The sequence below is a fragment of the Ahaetulla prasina genome, chromosome 1, assembly GCF_028640845.1.
Source record: "Ahaetulla prasina isolate Xishuangbanna chromosome 1, ASM2864084v1, whole genome shotgun sequence".
Classification (NCBI taxonomy): domain Eukaryota; kingdom Metazoa; phylum Chordata; class Lepidosauria; order Squamata; family Colubridae; genus Ahaetulla; species Ahaetulla prasina.
The window spans coordinates 364998350-365019339 of record NC_080539.1 but is presented as its reverse complement, the minus strand read 5'-3'; the positions used below and the strand labels follow the sequence as shown (position 1 = coordinate 365019339).

The window sequence follows — 20990 nt, the reverse complement described above, 5'->3', positions numbered from 1 at the left end:
TGTTGTTTTAATTGTATATTTTTAATGTTTTTACCTTCTGGCTGTACACCGCCCTGAGTCCCTCGGGAGAAAGGCGGTATAAAAATTTAATAAATAAAATAAATAAACATGCCAATTCTTACCCTGGCATTGGATATTCTCGGTGTTGCCAAGCCGCCGTGGTGTTTCCTTGGAAGCCGAAAGGGTGTGGGGAGCTTTCCCCCAAAGTATATTCTGAAAGTCAAACAATGGAAAAACCAGAAGACAAAGGGAAGTTTAAAGAATACAACAATAAACAAGATTTGACAGCTCCATTGAAGTGGTTCATTGTCTTTATAAATTCTCAGTCAACTCCAGGTAGTCCTCGACTTACGACCATTCATTTAATGATAGTTCATAGTTTCGACGGTGCTTAAAAATGTATGGCCAGTTCTCAAACTTATGACTGTTGCAGCATTCCCATGGTCGCATGATCAAAATTTGAGCTCTCGGCAACCGGCATATATTTATGACAGCATCCTGGGATCATGTGATTGCCATTTGTGACCTATCTAGGGGGGCTTCCAACAAGCAAAATCAATGGAGAAGCCAGATTCATTTAATGACCATAGTGGTTCGCTTAATGACCAGACCAACAAAAGGTAAAAAAATCTGGGCGCAAGTCACGTAGCAACTGCCTCACTTAGCGATGGAAGACGTTTCGGTCCTAATTGCGATCGTAAGTCGAGGACTACCTGAAAACAAGTATTACAGATCCAAATTTCCTGCTACATATACTTAAAACATTACATAATAGGACTGAGGGGCCAGTGTTTTTCAACCTTGGCCACTCTTAAGATATGTGGACTTCAATTCCCAGAATCCCGCAGTGCTGGCTGGGGAATTCTGGGAGTTGAATTCCACATATCTTAAGGGTGGCCAAGGTTGAAAATACTGGTCTAGATCCATCTGCTGTCCTGGACAGACACAGAGAGCCAAGGAGATGACTTTAGAAAAGCAAAGTAACAGTTGAATAAAGCAGTGGTAGTCAACCTGGTCCCTACCGCCCACTAGTGGGCGTTCCAGCTTTCACGGTGGGCGGTAGAGGTTTTGTCCGATGTTGAAGCACTTTCCTTTTTTTTTAATTAATTGAGTTTTTAAAAAATTTTCATAGCATTATTTAAAAACATTTTCATTAGATTTTCATAAAATTCCCCGTGACAATTTAAATTTCTGAAAATATACTATTTGTATCGCCCGCACATAAGTTTAGTTCACGTTACGTAAGTGAAACTAAACGGCGCTATAGTGCGACCGCAAACAAAAGAGCCTCGTCCCAGAATAGCTCACACATCTCCCCACACACCACCCAGCTGTAACAGACAAGCAGAGCTGGTAGCCGGCGCCCCCTCCCCAACCCCAATCCACGATGTGCGAGAGGCATGCGCAGACGATGATACACAGCGCATTACTGTGGAACTGGTGGGCGGTTAGAAAATTTTACTACTAACAGAGATACAAAAGTGGGCAGTAGGTATAAAAAGGTTGACTACCCCTGGAATAAAGTATGATTTAAGTCCAGGAGTTTGTTTTCTGGCCTGTCTACCTCAGAGGGCTGACAACAGAGGTGATATTCAGCCAGTTCGCACTGGTTTGGCCGAACTGATAGCCGTGATCACTGCTGGGCCTGACTCCGCCCACCTGCCCCGGCTCCAAGTCGTGCTATTTCGGCACATTTTCGAGGCCAGGCACATGCACAAAAGGTATGCGAGTGAGCAAAGTGCATGCGCGGAAGATGGGATGCATGAACAGACAGCGTGTGCATGAGCAAAGCAAGCATGCATGAAGCGAGTGTCCACACAGCGAACCGATGGTAAAGGTAAGTGAAACCCATCCCTGGCTGACAGCAAGGATCTTCAGGCTATCCCAGACAAATGGTTCCTCAACCTTGATTTGAAAACCTCCAGTGATGGAGCTCCCAGGAAACAGACACATTTTCACAGCTATTAGTAAGCTGTGGTGGTCCAGTGGTTAGATTGCAATATTGCAGGCTAATTCTGCTGCCTGCTAGCAGTTCGGTAGTTCCGCAGTTCGAGTCTCACTGGCTCAAGGTTGACTTAGCCTTCCTGTTGTGTCTGCGCCCCCCGAGCTGGGCCTCCTGCCAGAAAGTGACTTGGAAAGTGAGGGGGAAGGGCCGTCAGGACTTACCTCGGGAGCACCAGCTTCCCTGGCTCAGCTCCAGGAGCCAGAGGCAGGCCAGGTGGAAGAGATAACGAGGCCTCCGTCCCCTGACTCTTTCCCCCCCAAGGCCACACCTCCAGACCCAGCTGATGGCAATCAGGCCTGGCTGGACCCTAGGTTTCGTAGGCAGGAGAGGCGGGAATAACAGAAGCAGGGGTGGGGCAGGCCTAGGAAGTGCTGAGTCATGGAGCCACACCCCACAGGATATAAAGGCAGCAAGAGCTGCTGTGCCTCTTCGTAGCAGGCAAATTAACTGCTTAACTAAGAGCTGAAGTACTGTTTGTTCCTGGGTGACTCATCGGCATCAAGGGAGATAACAGAGACTCTTGGCAGACGCTCGCTAGTTTGCTGCCAGAGCTGATAGTGCCAGCTAATTAAGCCATCACTCGGACGGAGGTGAGGGGGGACAGAACACTTCCATCCTTCCAAGGTCGGTAAAATTGTTGGACCCAGAGTGTTGGCACCAATATGCTGACTCTATAAACTGCTTAGAGAGGGCTGTAAAGCACGGTGCAGCGGTATGTAAGTCTAAATGCTAGCGCTACCAGGGTGAGGAAAAATTTTCAAAGGACTTAGAAACTTAAGCAAACATAGGTGCCAGAAGATAATTAGGATTGGCCTTAGACATGATGAGATGAGGTACCGTACTTTTTGGACTACAAGACGCACTTTTTTGTGTCAGAAAAGGAGGTGAAAATATCCGTGCGTCTTATAGACTGAATATTGCCCACTCACCCGCTGGACATTTTTTGGCCTCTGCATGCCCTGTTTTTGGGCCTTTTTTTCAGCCCGTTTTCGATGCTATTTATGGCCTGTTTTTTTCAGAAAAAACGGGCCAAAAAAGCCTCAAAAATGATTTGAAAAAAGCCTCAAAAACAGGCCAAAAAAGCCTCAAAAACGAGCTGAAAAAGTCTCAGAAACAGGCCCAAAAAAGCCTCAAAAACGGGCTGAAAAAAGTCTCAAAAATGGGTCAAAAAAGCCTCAAAAATGGGCTGAAAAAAACTCTCAAAAATGGGCCTGAAAAAAGCCCTGAAAACGGGCTGAAAAAAGGCTGAAAAAGCCTCCCTCCAAAAAGCCCACCCCAAAAAGGCTCGAAAACGGGGCGCGTGGAAGCCAAAAACATTTTTGTTGTTGTTTTCTTCTTCTAAATTTCAGTGCCTCTTACAGTCTGAAAAATACGGTACTTTATTCACAGCTAGAGACCCTGTGTGGACCATACCTGATGGAGTGGAGGAGAGGAAGGGGTATCCTGGCAGCCCACGTCCTGGGAGACTTCCGGTGGGCAATACGGGACTCAGGTTCTGAAGCCCAGGATACAACGGGCGCTGTGGGGAAAGAAAATCAGATTGAAATCACCTCCTGTAATGCTTTTCATCTACTCCCCCATCAAATGTTCTTTTCAATAGTATCTGCAGCAGAGAGGTTGAACTGTGGAGTTGTTGGTGTCCCCTGAGTTTGGTTGTTTCCTTGCAGACATTTCATTACCCAACTAAGTAACATCATCAGCGTCAGGGAGTGTGAGGTTTGCTCCCTGTTTTATAGATATCAGTTTGCTTTGCCAGTTTTGGCTGGGATGTGGCTTCCTTTGCGCCTAATAAAACGGCCATTTTTGTTCAGTGTTATCAATACACATTTGTGTATCAGTACAGGCCGTCTGTTGTGGCCTGTTGGCCGCGGGCCCCTCCAGCAGCCGAATCAGGAGGAGGAGGTGGCATGGGAGTCAGGTCAGGGGGAAGAGGGAATGGAGCTGGCAGAGAGAGACAGAGGTGGAGCCTGGGCCATCGGTCAGCCCTCAGATGGAGAGTCAACAGCCTCCAGGTCTGGAGGTGGCTGATGAGGAAGAGGAGGAACAGCTGGGTCCAGTGTCTGACACACGGACACGCAGAAGGCAGAGGAGAGGAGATCAGTGGAAATCTATGGGCCGGTCCTTGGGACGGAAGAGCCACCACTGCTAGTGAAGCCCCACCCTAGCTCTGGGGATAAAAGGCAAGGGACGGAGATGAATAAATGTGGCAGACAACCATTCATCTCTCTGCTGGATGGGCTTGTTAGCCTGCGGCGAGAGAGAAACTTTTTGCCGGGGCTGTTGGCGCTCCTAATAAAGGAAACTTTGAATTAACTTCAGAGGGTTTGTCGTGTTTGGGGAGCTGGCTAAGAACACCGTCCTTGACTTACGACTGTAACTGACTCCAGAATTACAGTTCTAAGTTGTGGTGTTCATTAGGTGGGTCAGCACATAACCGTGTCTGATTTTATGACCTTTTTTAGCAGTAGTTATTAAGCGAACATTGTGGTTGTTAAGCAAAGGTTGCTGTCTTTAAACAAATCCTTTTATACCCAAGGGGTATTTTTTATTTTTTTGCCAGAAATGAGAAACCAGCAAAAAATGGGCAAAAATTGCATTTACATGATCATGGGACACTACAAACCAGTTGCCAAGCACCAAAAAATGCAATCACACGACTACAGCAGTGGTGGGTTTCAATTTTTTTTTACTACCGGTTCTGTGGGTGTGGCTCGGTGGGCATGGCATGGCTTGGTGGGTGTGGCAGAGGAAGGTTACTGCAAAATCCCCATTTCCTCCCGATCAGCTGGGGCTTGGGAGGCAGAGAATAGATGGGGGCGGGGCCAGTCAGAATTTTTACTACCGGTTCTCTGAACTACTCAAAATTTCCATTACTGGTTCTCCAGAACTGGTCAGAACCTGCTGAAACCCACCTCTGGACTGCAGGTGTGTGTGTGTGTGTGGCTGCTAGAAGTTCAAAAACAGGTCATAAGTAGTTGCGGGGTGGCACTATAATTTTGAATGCCTGCTAAGCAACCAGTTGTTAAAGGAGGACTACCTCTAATGCAGAAGAGAGGCTATATCCTGTAAGAAAGGAAATGGAATGATTGCCAAGCGTCTGAATTTTGATCACGTGGCCCTGAGGATGCTGCAGTGGTCATGTGAAAAATGGTCATAAGTCAGTGCCGTTGCAACTTTGAAAGGTCACTAAACAAATGGCTATAATTCGAGGACTTCCTGTATTCTCTTCCACCCATCACTAGCTTTAACCTGCTTCATTTGCATATAAACTTTATCTCCTTGGCATTTGCCTGTGTCTCTTGCCCAAAAGTTGAATGATTGGATCGTCTGATTCTTGTTGGCTCAAGGTTGACTCGGTCTTCCATTCTTCCAAGGTCGGCCAAAGGAGGTCCCAGATTGTTGTGGGCAATAGGCTGGCTCTGTAAAGCGCTTAGAGCAGGAGTCTCCAACCTTGGCAACTTTAAGACTTGTGGACTTCAACTCCCAGAGTTCCTCAGCCAGCTTTGCTGGCAGAGGAACTCTGGGAGTTGAAGTCCACAAGTCTTAAAGTTGCCAAGGTTGGAGACCCCTGGCTTAGAGAGGACTGCAAAGCACTGTGAAGCGGTATATAAGTCTAAGTTTTATTGCCATCTACCCCCCCCCCGAGTTACTCACAGTGGATGCTAGATTGTTCCTGCTTGCAGATAGCTGTCCTTCCACCCGACGGGAGTCGGCCCCCAGGTAGAAGGGAGGAGGCGTTTTGCTCGACAACACTCGGCTGAGGTTGCTATGGGAGAAGATCGAGTACCCGATACCTGCAGAGTCAGAAAAGAAATAAAATTCAGGCTGTGACAGCCCAGAAGACCCCACAGCTCCTGATTACAGATTTACAGATTAACAGAGGTTTTTTTTATTTATTTATTTATATCTCGCCCTTCTCCGAAGACTCAGGGTGGCTTACAATGTGTTAAGCAATAGTGTTCATCCATTTGTATATTATATACAAAGTCAACTTAATTGCCCCCAACAATCTGGGTCCTCATTTTACCTACCTTATAAAGGATGGAAGGCTGAGTCAACCTTGGGCCTGGTGGGACTTGAACTTGCAGTAATTGCAAGCAGCTGCTGTTAATAACAGACAGACTTAGTCCGTTGAGCCACCAGAGGCCCTTGAAAGGGATCTTGTAGGTCATCTAGTCCAACCCCCTACCCAAGCAGGAGACCCTACACCATTTCTGACAAACGGCAGTCCAGTCTCTTCTTGAAAGCCTCCAACGATGAAGCTCCCACAACTTCCGAAGGCAACTTCTGTTCCGTGGGTTGATTGTTCTCACTGTCAGAAAGTTTCTCCTGATTTCCAGGTTGAATCTCTCCTTCGATCGGTTTCCATCCATTACTCCTTGTCTGGGCTTCAGGTGCCTTAGAAAATAGCCTGACCCCTCCTTTCTGTGGCAGCCCCTGAGATACTGGAACACTGCTATCGTGTCTCCCCTAGTCCTTCTTTTCATTAAACTAGGCATACCCAATTCCTGCAACTGTTCTTCATATGCTTTAGCCTCCAGTCCCCTAATCATCTTTGTTGCTCTTCTCTGCACTCTTTCTAGAGTCTCCAAATCTGGTGGGCTACAGCCTGTGGCCCACCACCGAAGACCCGTTCCTAGGTCCCCTGCCTTACCACGCTACTGAAAGGCAGTAGTATAGCTTGTCACTCAAGAGGGCAGAAAACCAACCTTTAAATAATTATTTTAACATTCTGGGAGTTGAAATACACAAGTCTTAAAATTGTCAAGTTTCAACACCCCTCGGCAGTCCCAGTTCTTTTAGGTCTTCTTCATAGGATTTGGATTCATAGGGTATAGGATTTTGTTGTGCCTCGTCCGCTTTCCCCGCAGCCGGGCCCATCTTATCTGCTTCCGAACGCTGAGGAATGTCCTAGCATGCCTCCTGGCCCCAGCCCTGGCTCCATGCCCAGACAGGCCGAGGAGGAAGAAGTGCCTCCAGCCCCCAGCTCTGGCTCCATGCCCAGGCAAACGGAGCAACTAGACCCCTCCCCCTCCCCCACAGCATGTGAGCCTGAGGAAGGTCAATTACCAACAGCTGCAGACTGGAGTGACCCTCGCTTCAGAAGAATTGATAGGCGGCGGCAACAGAAGGAAGGGAGGGGCAGGCCTGGATAAGTGCTGAGTCATGGAGCCACACCCCATGGCCTATATAAAGGATCTGCTTTCTGGCATTCTCTGAGTCAGGCAAAGTCTACCTTATCTTGCTGAAGTCACTTTCTGGTCTCCTGCCTGCCTTGAGAACTTTGCTAGGACTTTGGCAGAGCTGCAGAGGCACGCCTGATTCGGATTTCCCTGACCCGGCCGTCAGCGGAGGAGTGGGACACGACAGATTTATCTCTATCCTTCTTGTTTCTTCTCTGCACGCTTTCCAGTTTCTCAATGTCACTCTTACATGGTGGAGATGTGGACCTAGCATTCCAGCTGCAGTCCGGCTAGTAAGAGGGAAACTGTCCCCTCCCATCATCTCAACATTATGCAGGTAGTCCTTGACTTAGAATCCTTCATTTAGTGACCGTTCAAAGTTACAATGAAACCTAAAGAAGTGGCTTAGGACCATTTTTCGCAGTTACGACCTTTGTAGCATCCCCAGGGTCATATGATCAAAATTCAGATGCTTGGCAAGAGGTTCATATTTATGACCTTTGCTGCAGGGGTGAAATGTAAAATTTGTTACTACCAGTTCTGTGGGCGTGGCTTGGTGGGGGGGGTGTAATGTGACTGGGTGGGAGTGGCCAACTTTTTTTTTTTTAACTTTTAAAAGAATTTTTTTCTTTTATCCTCACCTGGGATCGCCAGAGGAGCCTTTTAAAAGCTTTTAAAGGGTTCTGACGATCCCAGCTGAGTTGCCTGATCGCCAGAGGCTTTTAAAAGCATTTTTTTTACAACCTCTTTGGCCAAAGAGGTTGTAGAAAAGATGCTTTTAAAAGGTTCTGACGATCCCAGCTGAACCACATGATCAACAGAGGCTTTTTTTTTTACTTTTAAAAGCATTTTTTCAGCCAAAGTAAATATGTTTTTAAAAGTAAAAAAAACCCACCTCTGATGATTGCACGGCTCAGCTGCGCATGGGCGGGGGTGGGGGGAGAGGGATTTTTGCAACCAGTTCTCCAAACCACCCGCTGCCATCGCTGCCGGATCGGGAGATCCGGTCCGAACCGGGAGCATTTCACCCCTGTTTTGCTGTGTCCCAAGGTCATATGATCCCCTTTTGTGACCTTCTAACAAGCAAAGCCAATGGGGAAGACAGGTTCATTTAACGATCAGGTTACTAACTTAACAATTGCAGGAATTCACTTAACAACGGTGGCAAGAAAGGTCGTAAAATGGGGCGAAACTCACTTAACAAATGTCTCATTTAATAACAGAAATTTTGGGCTCAATTGTGGTTTTCAGTCGAGGACTACCTGTACCTCTGTTGATGCAGCTGAAGCCATAAGTCGAGAGCTACCTGTTGTCAGGCCTAGGAGCCATTGGGCCTTCAGGCCTGCCACATTTACTACTGTGGGAAATTGGGAGGGGGGATTGTATGGAGCAAGCGTGATCTATAGTCATAATAACATTCCTTTCTCAGAAAGTCAAGGACATATTGCCCTGTACCTGGACGGATGAAACTGGGAGGCATCTCCAGCTGGGACAGTGTGATGGACATGTGGGCGTTGGGCAGGGAGTTGAACTTTCATAAATTAAATTAAATAAATTGAACATAAATTGTTTCAACTTCTACCCTCAAAAAAGACACTATAGGGCACTGCACACCAAAATGCCATCACTCTGCTTAACAACTAATTCCCACAACACTGTCAAATAATTTATTTAGACTGTATTACTATTATTCTTCTCTTCCTTACTAATATCTATCTCTTCCCACTTATGACTATAACTATGTTGCTTGTATCTTTCAATTATATTGTTTTTATTTGTTTCCTAGTACGATTTGATAGCTTATTGGTAACCTTGACTATCACTAAGTGTTGTATCTTTTTTTTTCTTGATGAATGTATTTTATTCTCCTTTTGTACACTGAGAGCATTTATTTATTTATTTATTTATTCAAGTACATATTAGATAATATATATAAGTATAAGCATGAATTGAATACATAAAATGAATACAATTAAAGGGAACATTAGGACAGGGATGGTAGGCACGCTGCACGCCCCTTACAGATCTCTTAGGAATGGGGTGAGGTCAACAGTAGACAGTCTTAGGTTAAAGTTTTGGGGATTTGGGGATGAGACCACAGAGTCTGGTAGTGCATTCCAGGAATTAACAACTCTGTTACTGAAGTCATATTTTCTGCAATCAAGTTTGTTGTGGTTGAAGCTGAAGTTGTCATTGACAGATAGGACACTGTAAGCAGATGGTTTTATGAGCTATGCTCAGGACATACCAAAGTTCTAAATTTTCTAAACGCAGAATTTCAAGTCTGGTGGCACAGGATATTTTGTTGCGAGCAGAGGAGTGGAGTACTCTTCTTGTGAAATATTTGGCCACTAAAGAACTCTATTCTATTCTATTCTATTCTATTCTATTCTATTCTATTCTATTCTATTCTATTCTATTCTATTCTATTCTATTCTATTCTTTGGGTGGGGAAAACCTGGAAACTTTCAGATTCGGGTTTTCCCAGATGTGCCAATATGACATCTCTAATAAAACGGAACTTTGAGGAAACTCACGCCTCCGAGTCTTCTTTCGTTGGGGGTGGAAACCTGACACCTGTACTTGGTCGTAGGTTGAGGATTACCTGTGCTCGGAGAGGTGAAACCCAAGCATTTCATCCAGGCTCCTATGGGAACGACATACCTGGTCCAAGAGTTGCTGGGGATCGCACCGAAGGGAAGGCTGGCTTGGGAAGAGTTGGCTTGAACTGCTGCAGACGGCTCTGTTGAACAGGAGATTCGCCTGAATTGCTTGCCCCACCCTCACCTCCGGATGGGGGAGTTCCCATGGAGGCCCCCTCGAGGCTAGACATGGAAGTGGCCGACTGCAAAGAAAAGAGAACATCAAAAATGATCAGTAGGGGAAAAGTTGATTATTTGGGCTCTTTTGAGCTAGAATCAGTAGTGAAATCCAAATTTTTTTACTACCGGTTCTGTGGCCGTGGCTTGGTGGGTGTGGTGTAGCTTGGTGGGCGTGGCTTGGTGGGTGTGGCAGGGGAAGAATACTGCAAAATTTCCATTCCCACCCTACTCCAGGGGAAGGATACTGCAAAATCTCCTTTCCCACCCCACTCCAGGGGAAGGATATTGCAAAATCTCCATTCACACCCCACTCTGGGACCAGCCAGAGGTGATATTTGCTGGTTCTCCGAACTACTCAAAATTTTCGCTACCGGTTCTCCAGAACCTGTCAAAACCTGCTGGATTTCACTCCTGGCTAGAATGGAATGAGCCTGTTTGCTGAGGACATCTTGGGAAGATCTGTTGAAAATCTCCTTTTATGTCAGGGGCAACTTGTGAACTTCAATGCCCAAAATTCTTTGTTGTTCATAGAGTGAAGTATAGCACATTCAAAATTAAGCCTGGGTCAGAAATGCCACTTCACGTCCGCACTTCACAATCGTTCAATGCCAGCCAGCCATGGACTCCGGAGGAGGGTGGAAGGGAGAGTGGATGCTCGGGAGGGAAAGTGAAACTGATGGAAAGAAGCATGCCTCTCAGAGACAAGTCCTCAAGGCCGTTTCCCTGGGAGAAGAAAGAATGCAGCCTCAGAGCGACAGCTTCAAAAATGTCTCTTTTAAAACTTGCTTTACTGTGTATCACTTGACCATTATCACTGCTAATATCACTGCTTTACTGGATTGTAACCAGGGGTGAAATGTTCCCGGTTCAGGCCGGATTGCCCGATCCGATAGTGATGGCGGCAGGTGGTTCGGAGAACTGATAGCAAAAATCCCTGCCCCCCCACATGCCCAGCTGAGCCGCGCGATCATCAGAGGGTTTTTTTTTTACTTTTAAAAGCATTTTTTCTTCCAAAGAAAAAATGCTTTTGAAAGTAAAAAAAAAGCCTCTGATGATCGCGCTGCTCAGCTGGGATCGTCAGAGGAGCCTTTTAAAAGCATTTTTTACAACCTCTTCAGCTGAAGAGGTTGTAGAAAAATTTATTAGCAGTTTTCGATTTATCTCAGTTGAGTTGCCTGATCGCCAGAGGCTTTTTTTTCTTTTAAAGGCAAAAAAAAAAATGCTTTTAAAAGAAAAGAAAAGCCTCTGACGATCAGGCAACTCAGCTGGGATCGTCAGAGGAGCCTTTTAAAAGCATTTTTTACAACCTCTTCAGCTGAATGCTTTTAAATGCTTTTAAAAGTAAAAAAAACTGCTTTTAAAATGCTTTTAAAAGTAAAAAAAAAAGTTGGCCACGCCCACCCAGTCACATTACCCCCCAAGCCACGCCCACAGAACTGGTAGTAACAAATTTTACATTTCACCGATTGTAACCCACTTGACCTTTAGTAAACTATACCTTTCTCAACAAATGGGAGCTAAGGATGGTTCTTACTTAAAGGTGCATGCTGAGGCAGGACGGACAGCGTGGATAAATGCAGGCAGTCCTCGAGTTACGACCACAACTGAGCCCAATGTTTATGTTGCTAAGTGAAACATTTGTTGTGAATTTACCTCATTTTGCAACTCTTCTTGCCACCAGTCGTTAAGCGAGTGACTGCAGTCGTTAAGTTAGTAAAGCGGTTGTTAAGTGAATCTGGGTTTCCCTACTGACTTTGCTCGTTAGAAGGTCGCAAAAGCGGATCACGTGACCCTGGGACACTGCAACCGTCATAAATATGAACCACTTGCCAAACATTTGCATTTTTTTGTTTTGTTTACATTTATATCCCGCCCTTCTCCGAAGACTCAGGGCGGCTTACAGTGTATAAGGCAATAGTCTCATTCTATTTGTATATTTACAAAGTCAACTTATTGCCCCCCCCAACAATCTGGGTCCTCATTTTACCTACCTTATAAAGGATGGAAGGCTGAGTCAACCTTGGGCCGGGCTTGAACCTGCAGTAAGTGCAGTAATTTTGATCACATGATCCTGGGAGGGGATCTGGGATGTTGCAATGGTAGTGTGAAAAATGATCGCAAGTCCCTTTTTTCAGTGTCATTGTAAGTTTGAACGGTCACTAAATGAACAGTTATAAATTGAGGACTACCTGTACTTTCAATCTGGACTCATTCTATTTTTCATGGCTCCAACCTCACATTTATTCTGTTTTATTTCCACGTCACTGGGGCGGTGCGTGTATGTGTATTGGTCAATCCAAAGAGCTCACATGGAAAAACCTACAGGTATTACGTATAAAATTCTCCTCATCTGTGCACGATATACATTTTTCATACGACTGGCAACTTCTGGCAAGCAATTTCTCCCACAACAATGTGTTCTATCCTTTACGGCTACCAATACATGCATTTTAAAACGTCAGTTCCATTTATACTTTGAAACTGGTGACTCAGCTGCCACATTTAGAAAAATAAAAAGTGAGCACATTTCTTGGCCAGCCTATTGAAAGTCTGTTCCAATCTGGCTAGAAGCATTTTTAGGACAATTCCGGAAGTTTTCCAAGCTGAGTTTGGAACCGTTCCAATCCAAAATGCTCAAAATAGTATCTGAATCCTTCCATTACTCAGTCAAAACAATCCTTTCCAAAAGTTTAACGGTAGTTTGCATTCAACCTATTTGGCCCATCTCTACTATATAGAATAGAATAGAATAGAATAACAGAGTTGGAAGGGACCTTGGAGGTCTTCTAGTCCACCCCCCTGCTTAGGCAGGAAACCCTACACCATTTCAGACAAATGGTTATAGTTTTAAATCCGGCCTAATGTAATAAGTTTTTTAAATATTGTTCTAATTTGTATTTATTCTTATGTTTTTTATAAGGCTGTGAACCGCCCTGAGTCCTTCGGGAGATAGGGCGGTATAAAAATTTGAATAATAAATTAAAAAAAACAACCAACATCTTCTTAAAAACTCCAGTGTTGGAGCATTCACAACTTCTGCAGGCAAGTTGTTCCACTTATTGATTGTTCTAACTGCCAGGAAATTTCTCCTTAGTTCTATGTTGCTTCTCTCCTTGATTAGTTTCCACCCATTGCTTCTTGTTCTACCCTCAGGTGCTTTGGAGAATAGCTTGACTCCCTCTTCTTTGTGGCAACCCCTGAGATATTGGAATATTGCTATCATGTCTCCCCTAGTCCTTCTTTTCATTAAACTAGACATACCCAGTTCCTGCAACCGTTCTTCATATGTTTTAGCCTCCAGTCCCCTAATCATCGTTGCTCTTCTCTGCACTCTTTCTAGAGTCTCAACATCTTTTTTACATCGTCGTGACAAAAACTGAATGCAAGATACTCCAAGTGTGGCCTTACCAAGGCATTATAAAGTGGTATTAACACTTCACGTGATCTTGATTCTATCCCTCTGTTTATGCAGCCTAGAACTGTGTTGGCTTTTTTGGCAGCTGCTGCACACTGCTGGCTCATATTTAAATGGCTGTCCACTAGGACTCCAAGATCCCTCTCACAGTTACTAATATTGAGCGATACCCTCAATATATATATATTTTTAAAAAAGCATTTCGAAGCCACCTTTAGGGGAAAATGAATGGAAAATTCATAGCAGGACCTATACAGGTATTTCTTAACCTACAACCATATTCGAGCCCAAAATTTCTGTTGCTAGTGTAGTGAACTTTGCCCCATTTTATGACCTTTCCTGCCGCAGTTGTTAAGTCAATCACTGAAGCTGTTAAGCTAGTTACACAGTTGTTAAGGGAATCTGGCTTCCCCATTGACTTTGTTCCTCAGAAGGTCACAAAAGGCGATCATATGACCCAAGAACACTGCAACCGTCATAAATATGGGTCAGTTGCAAACATCTGAATTTTGTTCATGTGACTCCTGGGGATGCTGCAACAGTCATAAGTGTGAAACACGGTCATAAGTCACTTTTTTCAATGCCGTTGTAATTTCAAACAGTCATTAAATGAACTGTTGTAACTGGAGGCAGTTTTTTTCATCCAAAGCAATACTCACACTAAGTTTTGGCCGGGCTAATCTAAGGTCCATTCCTTCATCAAGCTGCCTCAGTTTCTCAGCTGGATCCAAAGCTTCTACAAGATCCATTTCTGCACCTTCGAAGCCCAAACCTTTTCGTTTCAGGGTCTGCACAGATTTAAATACATTAATAATATATATATATATGTAAAATCAAACAAATATAATGCCATTAAATAAGGCCAATCTGAACTGCAGTTGAGTCCAATTTTTGTTTGGCTTATACAGTTGAGCTTTGATTTACGAGTGCAATTTGAACCAGGAATTACAGTTGAAAGTCATAGTAGTCATTAAGTGGGTCACCATATGACCATACCTGATTTTATGATCTTTTATGGAGTGGTCTTTAAGTAAATGTGGTTATTGTTAAATAAATGCCACAGTCGTTAAGTTATAACTACCTGTATTCCCCAATGGATAGAAAGCACTTTTCAAGATTTACAACAGAATTACAGAGTTGGAAGAGACCTTGCAGATCTTCTGGCCCGACCCCCTGCTCAGGCAGGAAATCCTATACCCTTTCAGGCAAATGGCTGTCCAATCTACGTCGTTTGTTTTGGTGGGAGAGGCATTGGAGCAGTCTGTCACTAACACTGATAGGGCAAGCCACTAGAATATAAACTGAGAGCAAACCCCACTCCCTGCTAGCACTGATGCTGTTACCTAGTTTGGGTAATGAAACGTCTGCAAGAAAATAACCCAGCTCAGAGATCATCCTTCCTGAGCTACAAATATTCTACTTTAGTGGTCATTAAGTGAGGCATATCTATTACAGCGGCTTCAACATTGCTTTGTTTATCAAATCACATGTCTGCATTTCTAACATAGAGGAGCTGAATGGTAGGGCAAATTATACACGAACGGCACATGCATCGTTTGCCAACTTTAAAAATGCAGACCTTAATAATGCATGAAATTCATTATTTTAAAAAAAGATGGATTTGATACTGAACGAAGGGAATATTTTTAGACCAGGACTGGACTGTGGGGCCGTTGACAATATCTAAGGTTGGTTGTTGCCACTTATCTGTCAGTGATGACAGGAATAGCAATAGACTTACAATATATACTGCTTCCCAGTGCTTTACAGCCCTCTCTAAGCGGTTTACAGGGTCAGCACATTGCTGCCAACAAACTGGGTCCTCATTTTACCCACCTCGGAAGGATGGAAGGCTGAGCCAACCTTGAGCCTGATGAGGATTGAACTGCTAGCAGTGAGCAGAGTCAGCCTGCAATACTAGCATTCTAACCAGTGTGCCACCACAGCTCTTACTGATGTTACATGGTTGGGTTAATGAAACACTCCCTACTAGCACTGATGCTTAGTTTGGGTAATGAAACATCTGTTGTGGGCCGCCAGCAGCCTGCGGAGCTGGCAAAGGAGTCGGACAGCGATGAGGCTGAAGAAGAACATTGGCCAGTCCTGGAGGCTGGGGAAGGCCCGGATGAGGACTCTGCGTCGAAGGCAGAGATGGGGCCAGGGCCATCGGGGAGTGAGGTGTGGACTCCGGAGCCTCCAGAGGCTGACAGTAGTGAGGCAGAGGAACAGGAGGAGACTGTTCCTAAGGCAAGAGCAGCTAAAGCAAAGCGGACCACGCGGGAGTAGGGCCAAGAGATGATTGGCCCCTCCCATAAGGCTTAAAACAGACCAGCAACGGCGTTTGGGCTCTTTGTCGGAAAACAGTGTTGATAGACTTCCTCTTTGTCTTGCTGCATTTATTTCTTGTTGGTATCTTCTGCTTTTGAACTTTTGCCAAGAAAAGCCTTTAGCAGTTTGCCTAATTAGACCAAGGTTGGTGAGAAGATTGAAGAATTGTGCTATGAAGCATTTGCTTTGATTTAGTTTAGACGACGCTGAGAATGAGCTAATTCTCAGCTGTTCTAATAAAGTCTGTTTTCGAACTGATTGAGTTTACTACTACTTACTTGGGCCTGGGTCACAACAACATCTACAAGAAAAACAACTAAGCTTAGAGAGCACCAAGAACCCCACAGATGGTTTCTGAGGTCCCAAAATCCGACGAGAACTTTGAGAAAGCTGAATTTCAGGAGTCTGCAGAGATTCTCAGTCATCCAGGTCATGATTGTCCCAAAGGTGCTTTTTTTCAAGAAGCAACTGGACTTCGTTGTTTTTTCTTTTGAAGTCATTTCGCTTCTCCTCCAAGAAGCTTCTTCAGCTCTGACAGGATAGTGGGGAATGGAAGGATTTATATTCCGTGCAGACAGAATAAAAACCCTTCCATTCCCCACCATCCAGTCAGAGCTGAAGAAGCTTCTTGGATAAGAAGTGAAACGTCTTCAAAAGAAAAAACAATGAAGTCCACTTGCCTCCTGAAAAAAAGCACCTTTGGCAGGGGTGAAATGTAAAATTTGTTACTACCGGCTCTGTGGGTGTGGCTTGGTGGGGGTGTAATGTGACTGGGTGAGCGTGGCCAACTTTTTTTTTTTTTTTTTACTTTTAAAGGCATTTTTTCTACAACCTCTTCAGCCGAAGAGGTTGTAAAAAAATGCTTTTAAAAGCCTGTGATTATCAGGCAATTCAGCTGGGATCGCCAGAGGAAAAAAAAGCTTTTAAAGGGTTCTGGCGATTCCAACTGAGTTGCCTGATTGCCAGAACCCTTTAAAAGCATTTTTTTACAACCTTTTCAGCTGAAGAGGTTGTAGAAAAAATGCTTTTAAAGGGTTCTGACGATCCCGGCTGAGCCGCATAATCATCAGAGACTTTTTTTTTTTTTACTTTTAAAAGCATTTTTTCGGCCGAAGAAAAATTCTTTTAAAAGTAAAAACAAAAACAAAAAACCCCCTCTGATGATCACATGCCTCAGCTGGGGTCAGGGGTGGGGGGGGCAGAAATTTTTGCTACTGATTCTCTGAACCACCCGCCGCCATCGCTACTGGATCGGACGGATCCGGTCTGAAGCGGGAGCATTTCACCCTTGACCTTTGGGACTGAATTCTAGGAGCCCTCCCATGTTTTACCTCCAGAATATCTGAGTTGGTTCGGCTCTCGTGGGGTTCGCTGTACTCCGTATACTTCAGAAGCACCTTGTCCATGTCTGTGCTGGCATACTGGAACAGCCGGTTGGTGCTGTTGAAAATGATCAGGGCGATCTCACAGTCACAAAGGACGCTCAGTTCATAGGCCTTTTTCATCAACCCGAACTTTCTCTTGGTGAACGTGACCTAAAAACGGCAGGAGAAACAGAATACAGGTCGTCCTCGACTTACAACCACAACCGAGCCCCAAATTTCTGCTGCTGAGCGAGACACTTGTTGAGTGAGTTTGGCCGCATTTTACGGCCCTTCCTTGCCACAGCTGTTAAGTGAATCACGGCGGCTCTTCAGTTAATACCACAATTGTTGAGTGAATGTGGCTGCCCCATTGATTTGGCTGGCCTGAAGGTCGCAAAAGGGGACACTGCTGGGACGCTGCGACTGTCATAAATATGAGTCAGTTGCCAAAGGTCTGAATTTTGATCACGTGACCATGGGGATGCTACAACGGTCGTGACTGTGACGAACAGATGTAACCAGTGGTGGGTTTCAAATTTTTTTATTACCGGTTCTGTGGGTGTGGCTTGGTGGGCGTGGCATGGCTTGCTGGGCGTGGCATGGTGGGCGTGGCAGGGGAAGGATACTATAAAATTTCCATTCCCACCCCACTCCAGGGAAAGGATACTCTAAAATCCCCATTTCCTCCCAATCAGCTGGGACTTGAGAGGCAGAGAATAGATGGGGGCCAGTCAGAATTTTTACTACCGGTTCTCTGAACTACCCAACATTTCCACTACCGGTTCTCCAGAACTGGTCAGAACCTGTTGAAACCAATCTCTGGACGTAACCGTCACTTTTTTCAGTGCCCTTGTAACTTTGAACAGTCACTAACCGAACCGTTGTAAGTCAAGGACTACCTGTAAGAAGAAGGGGCAGATCTGGCCAGCTTGCAACTGGGGCCAGGAACTACAGATTCATCTGGCACTCAGTTTGTGTCAGCACAAAAGCTCTACTCCAGGGGTGTCAAACTCAAGGCCTGGGAGCCGGAGCTGGCCCACGAGGGGCTTAAATCTGGCCTGTGGGGCCACCCTGGAAACAGCAAAGGACCGGCTCACGGTGCTTCTGCCAGCGAAAACAGAGCTCAGGAGCTTCTTGAGCTCCTTTTTCACAGGCAGAGGGTTGCAGGATGCCATCACAGCCAAAAACGGAGCCATGCCAACCAGGGATGGTATTCAATTACTTTCCCTACCAGTTCGCAAATGTGAGCATGCATGTCCACACATGCACCCAGCCTTCCATGTAATGCTTTGCTGGCACGTGCGTGCCTTCCATGCATGCGCCTGGCCTCAAAAACATGCCTAAATAGGATGGCATAGACCCGGGGCGGTGGGCAGGCCCAGTTGCAATTTCTTCTACCAGTTTGGGCAAACCGGTCTGAACCAGCAGAATACCACCTCTGAGGGGGCCCCTGCCCCCACCCCCCCAGAGGTCAAACACAACCCTGATGCGGCCCACAATGAAATTGAGTTTGACACCCCTACTCTACTTCCTCCTGAAGCCCCCCGTAATGTCATTCAGGTCCTTCTTTCTCCTGCTCTTCCTTTGCTTCAAACAGTTTTGGGCCTGCATTTCTCAGCCGTGCAGCTAAGCCAGGCCGCTGATGGCTGTTGATATCACTGTCACCTCTGCCCTGAGAAACTCTGGTTCTCCAGTTAACTCCCAAAGACAAATTCCGTCGAGCTGGGCTAGCCTGATTAAGTAATTTTAAATGGGGTTTTAGTTTTTATATTACTTAGTTTTTAATTTTGGCCACTATTTATATAAATTTTAGTTTTGTTTTTATTGTATATTTATTGTATCTTTTAAATTGGCTGTTAACCGCCCTGAATCCTTCGGGAGAAGGACGATATACAAATGCAATAAATAAATAAAAAATGGCTCTGAGAACTGAAAAGGGTGTAGATTGAGAGATGTCTCTCATTTTATCCCCAAACAATCCTGTGAGAAAGCTGGACGAGGAAAAAAAGTATTACCCAAAGTCACTTAATGTTTATGGTAGACTGGATGGAATGCACCTTTAACAAGTATAATGAGTCAGCAATTTTTTAAATCTTTCCCTTTCCCTTTATCTTCTTCTTTAGCTTCCCTTTTTCCTTTTCCCCTTCCCCTCTTTTCCTTCCTTTCTTCTTCCTTCCCTGCCTCCCCTTCCTTCCCCTCTTTTCCTCCTTCCTTCCTTCCTCCCTCTCTCTCTCCCCCTTTCTTCTCTTTTCCTCCTCCCGCCCTTCCTTTCTTCCTCCCTTCCCCTTTTCCCTCCCTCCCTCCTTCCTTTCCTCCTTTCTCCCCCTTCCTTCCCCTCTTTTCCTCCTTCCTGCCTTTCTTCCTTCCTTCCCCTTTTCCCTCCCTCCCTCCCTTCCTTCCGTCCTTCCTTCCTTCCCACCCTCCCTCTCTCCCGCCCTTTCCTCCCTCCCTCCCTCCCTCTCCCTTCCCCTTCTTTAAGTTGGTCCTCACCTGACAGCCACATGACTTTTTTAAATGGCTATTTCAATTTAAAAAGTCTCTCCAGGTTGGCTACAGATGATGGGAGCTTTAATCCCCACCAGAAAAACCTGGTTAGAGGGCCATCTGATTGCTAGTCACCTTCTGCTTTAGAGGCACTTACCTGCCGGTTTCGTTGGTCCAAGATTCGGCTAATCTGTATCTTTTTGCGGCCCATTGTAGTCTGGAGGGGTGGGGGATGAAAGAGCGCCCCTAAAATGGGAGGAAAAAAGGGAGTTATTTGTGTAGTCAGGAGTTTTTACACGGGCAAAACCAGATTTGAAGTCAGAGTTGAATCTAGTTCCAAACCAGCTTCATCATCACAGCTCCTATTCTGTGAATCTGGAGATTTTTCACATTTTATGGAAGTCCAAGGGTTATTTTTAGCTGCTGCATGAACTACTGATCCTAAAGCGGGGAGAAAGGAGTCGCGTAGCAACGAAGTCCATTTCAAATCACTTTAAAACCATGATTGCAAAGTTAGTCTGTAACCTGGGATTACTCCAACTTTGGAGGCACCAGACCAATAAACCTTCTCATTCTGACCTGCTGCTCACAACAAGCCTCAAAATCAGCAACAGTCAGTTTTTCCATTTCTCTGCTATCAATAAAACATGATTTCAACGGGCTGCGTTAAAATAAGCGAGTACATAAAGAAACTAAGGACTGCCTTAGAAAAGCTGGCAACCGGCAGTGACAATTGCACTGTCCCAAGCTCATGTAACCTTCCCAGCCGGCTACCAGAAAATCAAATCAATAGCAGAAGCCAGATTCGCTTAACAACCACAATGATTCACTTAATGACTGCAATGATTCACTTAACGACTGCAATGATTCACTTAACAACTGTGGCAAACAAGGTTGTGAAACGGAGTGAAAGTCACTTAACTGTTTTGTTTAGCAATAGAAATTTTGGGCTCAATTGTGGTCATAAGTCGAGGACTACCTGTATACTATAACTATTACTATGCAGGTAGTCCTTGACTTACAACAGTTCGTTTAGTGACCATTCGCAGCTACAACGGCACTGAAAAAAGTGACATATGTCCGGTTTTCAGTTTCACGTTTGATCACGTGATCAAAATTCGGATGCTTGGCAACTGGTACCTTATTTATGACTGTGTCCCAAGGTCCTGTGATCCTCTCTTATGACCTTCTGACCAGCAAAGTCCATGAAGAAGCCAGATTCACTTAACAACTGGCTTAGTAAATTATCAACGGCAGTGATTCACTTAACAACTGAGGCAAGAAAGATCGTAAAATGGAACAAAACCCATTTAACAAGTGTCTCTGTTAACAACAGGCATCTTGGGCTCCATTGTGGTCGTAAGTCGAGGACTACCTGCATTTACACTT

The 20990-nt window shown here is 45.1% G+C and overlaps 1 protein-coding gene across 2 annotated transcripts in view; it reads right to left on the bottom strand.

Annotated features, from left to right (window-relative positions):
• MEF2B (myocyte enhancer factor 2B) overlaps positions 1–20990 on the bottom strand; it is a 77168-nt gene that overhangs the window by 8042 nt on the left and 48136 nt on the right. Inside the window, exons 1-8 of one of the 2 annotated variants that reach the window (XM_058163435.1) lie at positions 19944–20000; positions 19759–19847; positions 17085–17288; positions 14085–14213; positions 9853–10033; positions 5660–5799; positions 3419–3524; positions 123–213 (exon numbers count right to left, since the gene is read on the bottom strand). In XM_058163435.1, coding sequence (XP_058019418.1) covers positions 123–213; positions 3419–3524; positions 5660–5799; positions 9853–10033; positions 14085–14213; positions 17085–17288; positions 19759–19812 — 905 coding nt within the window. In that variant the 5' untranslated portion in view covers positions 19813–19847; positions 19944–20000. Of the gene's footprint in view, positions 1–122; positions 214–3418; positions 3525–5659; positions 5800–9852; positions 10034–14084; positions 14214–17084; positions 17289–19758; positions 19848–19943; positions 20001–20990 lie in introns of those variants that run through there. The other variant, XM_058163434.1, reaches the window with a different exon arrangement.